This window comes from Micropterus salmoides, unplaced genomic scaffold, assembly GCF_014851395.1.
Source record: "Micropterus salmoides isolate LMB-PRFRI ecotype aquatic unplaced genomic scaffold, ASM1485139v1 Ms_hic_scaffold_4, whole genome shotgun sequence".
Classification (NCBI taxonomy): Eukaryota; Metazoa; Chordata; class Actinopteri; order Centrarchiformes; family Centrarchidae; genus Micropterus; species Micropterus salmoides.
The window spans coordinates 11,812,442-11,824,542 of NW_024043372.1; the positions used below are offsets into that span (position 1 = coordinate 11,812,442).

General features: G+C 38.6%; 1 protein-coding gene across 4 annotated transcripts; it reads right to left on the reverse strand.

The window, feature by feature from the left end:
* Nucleotides 1-1,416: 1,416 nt before the first annotated feature.
* pfkfb2b (6-phosphofructo-2-kinase/fructose-2,6-biphosphatase 2b) lies at nt 1,417-12,078 on the reverse strand. Of its 4 annotated transcripts, XM_038695778.1 has the most exons (17): nt 11,870-12,074; nt 11,366-11,514; nt 10,574-10,699; nt 9,912-10,008; nt 8,926-8,992; nt 8,642-8,716; nt 7,745-7,801; nt 7,463-7,587; nt 6,978-7,185; nt 6,572-6,718; nt 5,811-5,915; nt 5,256-5,385; nt 5,103-5,165; nt 4,945-5,009; nt 3,991-4,158; nt 3,314-3,336; nt 1,417-2,676 (listed from the first exon to the last, which is right to left on the reverse strand). In XM_038695778.1, the coding sequence occupies exons 2-17, from the start codon at nt 11,448-11,450 to the stop codon at nt 2,607-2,609; spliced, it is 1,611 nt and encodes a 536-aa protein (XP_038551706.1). In that variant the 5' UTR covers nt 11,451-11,514; nt 11,870-12,074; the 3' UTR covers nt 1,417-2,606. The 4 variants fall into 4 exon arrangements, with proteins under 4 accessions (XP_038551706.1, XP_038551707.1, XP_038551708.1 ...); XM_038695779.1 differs by lacking the exon at nt 3,314-3,336 and having other exon boundaries at nt 11,870-12,071; XM_038695780.1 differs by lacking the exons at nt 3,314-3,336; nt 3,991-4,158 and having other exon boundaries at nt 11,870-12,073.
* Between the last annotated feature and the right edge of the window lie 23 nt (nt 12,079-12,101).

The following is a 12,101-nucleotide window of genomic DNA, read 5'->3' on the forward strand; positions in this document are numbered from 1 at the left end:
GCAGCTCCTTAGGCAGGTTGAGCTTCCTGAGCTGACGCAGGAAGTACATCCTCTCCTGGGCCTTTTGAGATTGAACTTGCCCCTGATGTGAGATGCAACACACCTGATCAAGCGGGGCTCAGGTGGCTATAAAGGATCCTGCCTGATGATTTGACTCCCTCTTCTCCTGGCCTGCCGACTAATTCTGTTCTGTTTGGATCTTTGTGTTCTACACCCATACACTCCACTCACACATACACTGCATATATACTAATCTGACAGGCACCTACAATTGTATATTTTGCTTAATTTACTTATTAAAATATCTATTATTATTTTCTGTGTGGTTTCCCGCTTTTGTCACTTACTGTTGAGCCAGGTTGTGACAATAGATTTACATGACTGATTCAAATTAGGTTTACTCACAATCTTGTTTTAAGTTATGTTGCATTTGTTTTGTGCTTTTAGTATCTTACAGTCTGTTGTAACCACCGATAAGGTTACATCAAGACTTTATCACATGGTGCCATTATTGTCATACAAATAATAGATTATCTTACACATTTACATTTTCAGTAGTGGGACGATAACAATAGGCTTTCCCACCACAATGATCAGATTTCTAGATATGTAGACCTACAGAATAAAACACATTCTGTTATGAGGCTAAATTTGTAGTATGAGGCTAGTTTCCAGTGCTTTAAAAACTTTTATTACAGATGTTTCTGCTCATATTTGATGAGATCATTTTGTGTTAAGGTTTCGCTCCAGTTCTGGTGATGTGTAAAGGAAGATGCATCCACCACCCCTGGGGCCATATTACAGAAACTTCCTAACCAGCAGATCCTATCCTAACTGCCATTACAGACTAAGTCAATATTCCTTTCCTAACTTTAGATAAGAAAAGTGTATTACAGAAGCATCCTAACTTTGTAAAATCTTTATTAAACTCTCCTAACTTTAGGATAACTGTTTAGCTGTCCTAACTTTTACTTTTCCACCAGGTAGTGTTTAATAACTCGTTTAATCCACATGGCTGCTCTTTAATTGCTTTTACAAAATTAACAAAATGTCAACAGGTAGAACTTAATTGATTCTACCGATGCGTTTGATGACAAAACACTCGTTAGTAGAAAGGCTGTAGCCGATGTAACGCTAGATAATGTCTCATTACATAATGTAAAGGCTTGATCTAACAACAAGGAACATAATGCAAGTATTTGATAGGAGGAGATCGTTAAATTCAAGAAATAGCCTAGGCTACATGAAAAACATGATGACGGTAGCCCATTATTAGTATTTTTTTTCTTTCAATCTTAAGACTTAAGATAGGAACTTTTTGTAATATGTCCCCTGTCCCCCAATCATAAAGTGTAATGTCCTTGATTTCATCTCTCTTCCAGTAACTGAGGCCTAATATTTATCAAAAAACTCAGATTCTGTGTTTCATTCAGTTCTTTAATAATTTTGAGACAATTTCCCATTAAACAACAACAATTAAATGAAAGTCACAAATAATAAAATGACTTGTAACAGATGTGGATCATTCCATTTGGAAGATGCCATGTGCTGCAGAGATGTGTGTCTCCACTTTTATTGCCTGCTAAAAAGGCACAAGTAGGCTGCTTTGAGCAGGGAAATAACTTATCAACAGTCACACATTACATTGTCATATTTAAACCTTTACCACTGTTAAAATGGCAGATGGAGGAATTTAAGGAGTAAAGCATGAAGCAATTAAAACAAATATTTGGCCAGTATGATAACATGAACACAAATGTTGAGAAATAGCTAACAGACAATCAACATGTTATGTTTTTGTTGCACAAAATCCCTTCCTAGAATTCGCAGAAGGCAAGAAGTCAATGGATTAACAGATGAGCATTTAGGATTTAGTGTTCATTGTGACAGATAATACCAGCGTAATACATTAGGTGTGAGAATTGCAGGCTTGTGAGAGAAAATTAAGTTTCTTTATTTACTGCTTGTATAATTAGCAATGTGGTGTATTTTCTAACAACACATAAAACTTACAATGCATATCATTAACATGAGATAACAAATGATGGCTTATTCAATAAGAATTACAGCTACAGATTGTTCATAAGGTAGATGAGTGGATTTGTATTATAAAAATATTTTTACAGCTTCTACTTTACAACATGTTCTATTTCCAATACTAAAAAGTTGTTGTCATAATAATGCATAACTTGTTATATTTAATGGCATACAGAGGAACTACTTCTATCTATAGATTTAAAGTTCAGTAAGGCATTGTAATATTTACAATAAGGATTAGTTGCCAGTTCTGAAATACAGTATGTTGTTTTGGTTGATTGATTGATTTTGGCACACATGCAGAAGTGTTTATGATACTAATAACTAAGTTCAAAGCCTCAGCATGCAGAGGAAAGTTAAACAGAGAGATTGAGACAGATAAGACCAAAAAATGACCTTCTGTGCAGGTGGCCTCAAGAAACTGTTCTTTGACTTCATCCTACTTTTAATCTGACCATCTTTTCCAAGAATGTGGTTTTAAAAAATCAAAATCAAAAATCACATCTTTCTATGTTTGAAACCTTTGAATCTTCGCCCACATTGTGCTATGAAGAGCGAGGCATTCATCTTCACTCAGAAGCGGACACAGCCAGTAGTTTCTTCTGGGCTTTCAAAGTCGATTCCTTCGCACAGGGACTCCTTCAAGAAAAACGAAAATGTCACTGACATTTGCAAATTATTGCCTTAAAGCAGCAAATCCTATTCGAGGAAACCAATAACCTCCCCGGGGGCCCAGGAGTCTTAAGTTCTTATTTGGAAAATTAGGTCATGTGAAGTGTGGCACAGGAGACGCTTCTTTAGCACATTCTCAAGAAGTGATTAATAATTTTTTTATGACTTAAAATTGATTGAATTTCAATTTCTGGTACTTATTAATCACATTGTGACCTGGTGTCTGATTGGCTCCATAATATAGTACATTAATACACAAACACCCTTAGATTTCCATAATTTTATACATGTCAAGTTGCTACATTATTTTTCCCATTTTGTAATATATCTAGGTTTCCAACAAATACTGCATCAAAGAGTTTAATTGAGGTCGATTTCATTGTTGCTACCATTTATTACACTACCAAGGAATCGGTGTCTAATAGTGCTGATAAGATGAAACAAAAACTGATAGCAGATTTTATTCTAAATAAAGTTCAAAGGCAATGGAAGGTTACAGAAACCCAAAGTTCACCACTGTGACATGGTTTACAATGACATGAGTTGAATTATGGGAAAGAAAATGAAGGGCTGGCTACATGTTCTGAGTCTCCAAAATACTCACAGACAAATGCTTCCTATCCGAGGCTGTAAGACAGGTTTAGAGAAAGTGGGGTGAGAAAGAGAGAGATAGAAATGTGGAGAAGGACTGAAGCACTGTACCCACAAGCCAAGGCCAACAACTACAGAAAACGTACAATTATGAATATGCATTTTTAAATTATTACATTTTTGAACAGTTATCATGTATGTATTATTTTAATTTTCTCAAATGGGATTTAGTCACTGTAGAATTATGAAAGGTATGTACAGCTGATAATGTCTACATTATCACTTGTAACAAAATATAGTACAAGATGATGTTTGTGTGTCTTTTGTATCCCATGAGGAGACTTCCACAGCAAAAAAAGTAGGCATGCTGTTCTGCATATTCAAGCCGGAGACATCCCAGTGGTGAAGCAGATGTCATGCAAGAAAACATTCCACTTTGGAAACAGACACAGGCACAACATTGAAAGAAGAGAGCAACCCAATCAAGATCCAAAACATGCCCTGAGAGAGAAAGATAGATAGAGAGATGGATTCCATGTAGGTCATTTTCAACACAGACACTAATCTTCGTGAGGATCCAAAACTGAGGCAAGGGAATGTCAAACACAGGTTTACGACTGTGGTGGGAGGTGACTGATTACAGTTGACGGTGACTGATTTAGAGGGGGAGCCTGTAACTCTGGCACTAACTTGGCTTTGCCGTCCCTCTGGCATCAGAGCTGATGGGGTGGGGGCGAGAGGTAGCCAGGGCTGGTTGCCCGCGCTGTAGAGCCTGGGACGCTTGACCTGGTCGTGACTGGCCAAAGGAGTGTAACTATTCCGCCGATGTATGAGAGCAGAATCCATCGAGATTTTACCCTGGTAGGAAATGAAATACCGCAAGTATTAAGGAAAAAGATCAGGGAACATACAAATCCCGGGAGGAGGGGGGCCGACCAGACACAGCCAAGCAAACTAGCCATCCTCTCCACATGGATCCACAGCAACAGGTGCAACAACTGAAGCCGTTTACAGTGACAGAAACTGTTTCAAGTCAAGTCATTTCACAACACAATACAAAACATTCATGAACAGTAACATCCCTAACTGCACAGAAAAAGAAAGAAAAACACCTGCTTCAATCATGATGCTAAACCTTGTAAATGGAAAAGCATTGTCTGTCATAGAGTATACATAATCTACATATCAGGATGCAACCAGAGCAATGGTAAGGATCAGCCAAGCAAAGTAGCATGATCAGCCATTGCATCCATCAACGTAAAATATTGCCAAATTAAAAACTGCCTTAACATTCATTCACTCATAGCTCAAGATCAATTATTTAAAGGTTAAAGATAAAGGGACACAGCAAAACAGAGATATAAGAAAGTGAGTTAAGAAAGCAAAGCTTCATACACAGGGGATGAAGTGTGATTGCATCGCAACTGGCAGACACAACAAACAAGCCTATGATTTTTTTACTTTGGATTAGATATAGAGATTTGAGAAGAAGAAGTTCAGAATTATGGCTTTATGAGTTAACAATAAACACATTCTTTTGCATAGATAATCACATCCAAGGCTTTCATTCAGTGATGCTAAATGCACATTTATCAGCACATTTAGCAACAATGTGATTTTTCAGCTTGATTCATAGCCACTTACAAGAGGCCGGTCTCGATGTGTGTTTACTGCCTCCACATTAAGATAAAACATCTCCACTTTACAACCTAGAAGGTAAAAGATAGAATACATTCAAATGAAATGCATATTAGTCAGTCTCATGGTGTAAACAAAGAGTTTTGCCTAAAGTAAAGACCTACCATATGCAACAGGAGTTAGCTTGAGTACTGTGTGGAGTGGACATTTCATGTATGGTAGATCTTCTATGGGATGAAGAGAGCATACAAAATCTTATCATCTGCTGGTGTGATCTAGTATGTGCATATATGTGTGTGCACTTGTGTTTATCTGACCTGCACTCTTGTCCAGGAAGTAAGCTAGCAGACAGCGCATCACCGCCTGGTGGCAAATAACCAACACGTTGCCCTGTCTCTCTAACTCCATGATAACCGGCTCCAAACGTTGGACAAGGTCTTGGTACGACTGGAGAAAGCAAAGAGAAGGCAGAAGGCCATGTTTAAACATGTTATAAGGTAAGTAATTCATAAACTTTTAAAGTGTCTAACAGCAACTGTAAGAGCTGTGAATTAAATAGATCCACTATTTTAACATGACTAAAACGCTGACTTTCACAGCAGACATTTTGTCTTTGACTGTCATAATAAGAAAAGCACAGGTGTGACTATGTGTTCTGGTACTGGTACTAGAAATAGTATCCCAGTAAGTCATGACAGTGACCAGGGCCCTGAAACTGAAGCATCTAAATGGTATTTAGTCAGCATTAATTTGATTAATTACACCTGTGATGTTACTGTGGCATTTCAAAAAGCCCTACTAAAATGAAATCAGTGTATTGAAACAAAAGTAATTCTTCAAAGCTGTAGGATGAAAGGAGTGTGTCAGGTCACCTCGCCTCCTGGATAGCGATAGTGGTACTTGTCCTGGTCCCTCAAAGCAAACTCCTCTGGGTGTGTGTTCTGGATCATCTCATACGTCATCTCCTCACACACACCCTGGACAAGGACAACAGAGCATTTGTTTTAATGTCAAAGGCACAAGTAAAAAGGTGAATGAATGTCCTTTTGCTGCACTAAATTCTTACTTCACTGCCAAGAAAACATGACCGCTGGATTTAAATATACTCCACATAGAAGCTATATAAAGAAAGTTTCACAAGCAGTAAGACCAGCAAACATACTGATTACACTATTGATTACACATGTGATGTAATAATATTTATTTCTAGTATACTGTCTACATAGAGATTGACGCCCTGATGATGACCCTGTGAAGTTGAAATCAGTAGATGTGCTTTAACTAATATGCCTGACTAAATGATGACCATTAGTATAACTCTCCTTGCACTGTCAAAGATTTCCTAATGAATGTTTTCTTTTCTGTGACCAGTATCCTTCTGAAATGTTAGTTTTCTTTTTTGTTTTTCCTCATGATGTTGTTTGAAAAGGCACAAAAGGACTGACAAGCTTTGTGAATTTTTAGTTCTTACCTCTACAATGAAGTCATTTTACTTTTGTATTGCATTACTTACTTTTACCCTTCCCACCAATCTAGTGTCTCAGAAAAACATCTAAAATAAAGGTTTTGTCTAACTGAACAAGAGCTTCATGAATATGTAATGATTCTTCGAGGCAAATGACAGGGTACTGACAGCATCAATCTCATTGAGAATCTTCCACTGTTCATAAGGAACACCCAGCTCCTCCGATGTCTGGATGGTTCTTCTCAGCTGGCTCGTCCACACCTTCAAATCTGAAAGTTTGTGCTCTTCAATGAAATCTCGCAGGGCATGGGCAAACTGGGATGTGAGAAAGACAGAGAGAATTTCTTACGGTATTTTTGCTCCATTAGGTTCAGGGGATAGAGACAAGAAATGGGGAAATGAAAAAGATTAGATGTGATAAAGGTCATGACTCAGGTCATGACCTTAATATTACAGTATTGAAGTAGCCCTACCCCTTATCCCACTGAGCTGTCATGCTAAGAGAGGCTTGTAATTGGGTTTTCAGAAGACACTGGCTTTGCTGTTCATAAAATGAGAACCTGGGCAGTCGTACCTGTTTCCCTCGAGGAGAAAGTTCAGAGTCCCCGCCGATGCGGCCTTCAACGTTGTGGTTGCTCTCTCCGTGCCGACACAGGTAGATGGAGTGAGAGTGCACGTGGATGTTCATGAGATAGTAGACAATCTTACTCTGGATGTAGTCCTGCACACGGTTCACCAGAAAACGCCGGCCCACGTTCATCACCTTGATAAAAGACAGGTCCCTGCAGGTGGCAATTAATCATGTAGGTGAATCAAATGGTTGTTTACTGCCACCATCTAGTGTTCGTTTTCTGAACTGCAACTGTAATTCCACAAAATAATATACAAGATGTGAAATATTATATTACTTGGTTTAAAAAACATTCCAAAGTAAACTTTACAGGTACAATCACATAGCTTAATTATTAGTAGTAGTTAATTTTATTTAAACATCATAAAATAATGTCCTGTTTAAAAAACACCCACAAATAGAAGCAGAAGGATTTGATTAGTTCATACTTGTCGTAATCATCAGGATCTAATGGTTGGTAGGTAACCTTGTAGCACTCGATTCGTTTGAGGAAGTCATCCATTACTCTCTCTCTGTGTCTTTCAGGGTAGTCTGGACTGGACACTTTCACTTCCTGTTACAGGTATTCAGCACATTCAAACAATGTGACCAAGCACGGTAGTTCATATATATCACTGTAGATAATGTGAATATTAATAGATTACGAGTGTGACCCAGACAAGAAGTCACAGTCAAACCCCCAAAGTCTTGTTGGTGACATGAGATCATACCAGAATATTAGCAGCAATGACCTCTGGGTCGTCACACACTGATTCCACAAAGAACACCTGTTGGAAAGAGGGCAGCTCAGAGGGTCAACATGTGCAAAAGCTCCTCGAAACTGTCCATTGAATCAACGCCACTATCAGCTAGTTTCCTTGCCAGAGATTAAAAGGTACCCTGTGGAATTTTTTGTGTAAACAAAAAGAGTTATGTTTACATTCACTGTTTCTTACCTAAATGAACAGTGTGCATTCCTGACATCTAATCTTCAGTGTATTTCCTTCCTCATTAAACATTTGCAAAGTTAGTTTTTTGAATATGCAGAAACCTGCATTGCTAGCTGGTGGGTGTCTTTTCTGCATTTCCTGGAGTGTGACTAACTTTCTTGGTGCAATACTGGAAAAGTCTGATAATCAGTGGTATTTCATGACGCTGGCAGCAGGAATGTGTATTGTGCATCCTCGAGCATGATCAAGCGATACAATCAAAACAGGTACCAACTTGTCAGAACATTGCTCCATAGTGCTAATAGTGTTAAAGAACTCTACTGGGTACTTTTAAGTGTGTTTCTAAATTAAAACTATTAAAAATAAAGTGATATTAATGAGTAAGTTTGCTGACTCACATTACTCATTTTCTACTTCTGTTACACTGCACTTCAGCAGGCCACAGATACACATGATGATGCGTTAAAAGGAGCTGGCTGGCTGACTCTGAATTTTTGAAGATGAAGGCCAATTTAATGTGCCATTATCTTGTAACCACATATCAGCAAAGGTTACGTTGTCTTGCTTCCAGTCCAGGAAACTGCTCCATGCACAGTTTGTATATTTAAATATCAAAGTCCATTTTCCACCAAAAGGGAAAAGATAAAAATAATTGCAAAATATAAATGAATAACTTACCTTAAACGCATTCTCCTTCACAAAAGCTAGAATGAGGTCTCGCCGTTCTCTTGTTGTGTTTGTTGCATCAAACACCTAATAAAAAGGAGCACAGGAGAAAAAATAAAGAAATTTCTCATGTATAACATGGGTGTTCTATGGTAAAATGTTTGTAGGACAGTTTGGGATTAAAGTTGTCAGATGCGTTTCTGTTCTGGATATTTTGAAGCTTTTGGAAAAGAGCCAGCACTGAGACACAGGCAGACAGAGAGACAGATGGACAGAATGGCAGCGAGAGGACTCACCGCAATCTGACCTCCCTCCTTCGTCAGGTACGCCTTCACATCCTGCAGAGCTACCAGAGCACACTGCCTGTGGGAGAAACATGGAAACAGTAGCCTCAGTATGCTCTCATTCACTAAAATCCACAATCACTGAAATTTACACTGCATGGTTGCATAAACTGCTAATCTAAAAAATATTCATGTCTTCTTTGTAGCTTTTGTTGGGTTAAAAGATTAGTTATCAGCAGCAATATATTTTTCCACAAACAATGTCTTGGTTAAATTACAGACAATAAAAATGATCCCATTGATTTAATGAAACTACACACACACACACACACACACACACACACACACACACAGGGAAATACACTCATTTGTTTTCTTACCAACAGTTAGCTGAGAAGATCGATACCACTCTCATATATGTAGGATAAATATGAAGCTACAGCTGTTTGACCCAGGTTGAGTACCCATGCAACACCAAGGAGAGCTTATGTCAGCTTCAGAGTGACAGCGGCAGCTTGTTTAATATCTAGGTCACAATTCAGCACTGGGATGCTGACAAGAGCCTGTCACATTTTCATGATAGCCACGAACCACAATCCCTGTTTCAATTGATTGCTACAACTGGATAAGAATGGAATGAGTTATATTCCTTATTTGTGTTTTTGCAGGAATCAGCAGTGAATACAAACAAATAACCACGTAGAGATACTTTGTCAAGTAGTGTGTCTGTGCATGCACACAAAAAATCAGTGCAAGTTTAAGGTAGTATAAAAACTGTGCTGACCCCGGCTGAATAACAACTGTTAGAAAAACAGCTTAGTCACTGATGCAGCACTGGATGCTGCAGAATATCAAACAGACCCATGTGAACTGGGGGAAATGTTACACTCAAGACAGTGGAGATGCTACAGCTTCCCTTACTGTTAAGAGATCATATGTGAAAGCTCTCTATAATGACAGAACAAGGTGATGAGCACATTTGTAACAGTGGAACTTACTTTCTGATTTTCATGGCCTCCTCATTGTCATGGCGGAAGAAATCATAGGACTTATATGCTCTGACCGCCTCTCTGCGGTACACGCCCAAGTTAAACACTGCAAAACGAACAAATGACATCATGATCTGCTCTTTTGTGCTTCTTTGAAGTCACTGGTGAGGTAGTTTATGTAAACAATTAAGTTTAGTCTCCTATTCTGAGATACTCTGTAAATGTACAAGTCATGGGGGTGGGGGTCGTTGCTACACACAATACAAAGAATGTTTAGACCATCATAGTAAGTAAGTATCCATAAGTCATATAAATATACAGTTTCACCTGTAATCAACATGTTAGCAAACTTAATACCCTTTTTTATTCATTTATGACAAACAACAAATTCTCCTCCAGATATCAATAAGGTTGTTTGAATGTCCTTTAGATAAAATGTGATTTAAAATATTGACTTAAGACCGCTACAGTCTGTAGACAACAATAAACTGTGTCAACTATAGCAAAGAAAGGTTTAAGACAAGATGGCTATATCTATTTTAATTTTGTTAGCTTTACAGTGAATAATGTAAAGTAATGTAATGTAACGTAATGTATGTATGTAATGTATAATGTAATGTAAATTTAAAGACACTCATAAGGAAAACTGATTTTTGTCACATGTCATGTACCTTTGGTTGGGACTCCAATCCAGTTTAGGTAACGTGTGAGTTTCTTTGACATGTAGGTCTTCCCTCTCGCAGGCAGGCCGATCATTACAATCATTGTTGGTGAATTTGTCATATAGGAAGCCCATGCTACACATGAGACATTTACATTAGTCAAGCACATTGATAGAAACCCGATAAAGCTTAATGGAAATCATGTCTGACCGTCTAATGTACATTTGTCTAATGTACAAAAGTTAGACAAAACTGAAATAATAATTAAATACTGTGGTTGCATTTGTATAAAACAAAATACTGCATACAGAGAAATAAAGTAAAACAGATGTAAATGTATTTTGTCTTGGAATGTTAAGCTGTATTTCAACATAACTACTGCATCAAACCGGCATTTTGTTTCTATCCTTGCAGGATTAAGACAATCTAATAAGTAGGCCATGTGTGTACTGGACAAAAATAAAATCCTCTTTAGACACAAATATCATCAGTGGACAGGGATTAAAGACAGGATGTGAAGAAATGAAATGGAGAAAGGTCCTGGGAGAGAAAGGCAGAACACCTTCTGTGGTTTCCACATTGCATAGCCTTTTCTTTTTTATCAACAGAGATACCCCCCCCTGCAGGTCCCAGAGAGGTTGGAGCTGCAGAGTCCCAGAGAGGAGATTTAACTTGTGAATTCAATCCAGGGTGGATAAAGTAGGGTCTTATATTATGTTAAGTGCACCTGTAGACTCTTAAAGCAGTCATGCAGAAGAACTTGCTCAGATCTAATTGTGGGAAACTTGGTTATTTACTTACAGCATTTCTTTTCATTCATTCTCAGGTCTGTTTTCTTGGCTTCTGCTGAGTTTGCAGAGCCATTGTCTACCTGAGTGCTAGACATGTTGAAGTCTTGTCAGAGTCAAAATCAGCTCTCTCTTTCTCAGATGGGCATCCTCCAAGCTGATCTGAAACAGATGAGTCAGGCATTTATGTAATGGAGCCTAGTATTACTTCCATGCATCTCTGAAAAAACAGAACGGAACATTTACATGGTTTTATGTATCCCTGGTAACAGAGACTGCATAACGGTATCCAAAGGCGCTAAATATGAAGAGAAAATGCGCCACATCATCCGTTTAAGAGAAAAAATCAGCTTGGCTCAACACACTATATTTACAAAGCCGCATTCGAGCGATCAGGACAATGATTTCCTCTCTAAACGGGTGACTGAGTTCATGCGACACGAAATCTCACATAAAAATATAACATAATCCACACAGGGCGCGTTTGTAACAGCATTACGTCCATTTATTTTTCTACCTGGTCGATAAGCAAATGATGACTCCTGCCCGCCAAACACGCGGTTGCACACCGTCTGCACAGGGATCTCACGATCTGCTGGACCCAGGGTTTGCGCCCGCAGGAGCGGCTGGATGAGCCGGTCTATTCGGCCTGTCCTTGGTGCTGAGGTGCCCCCTCGGCCGGCTGATGTCCTTCCAAGCTGGAGGTGTGCCTCTGCGTAATAGTCCCCCCGCCCCCTGATACCGTAACG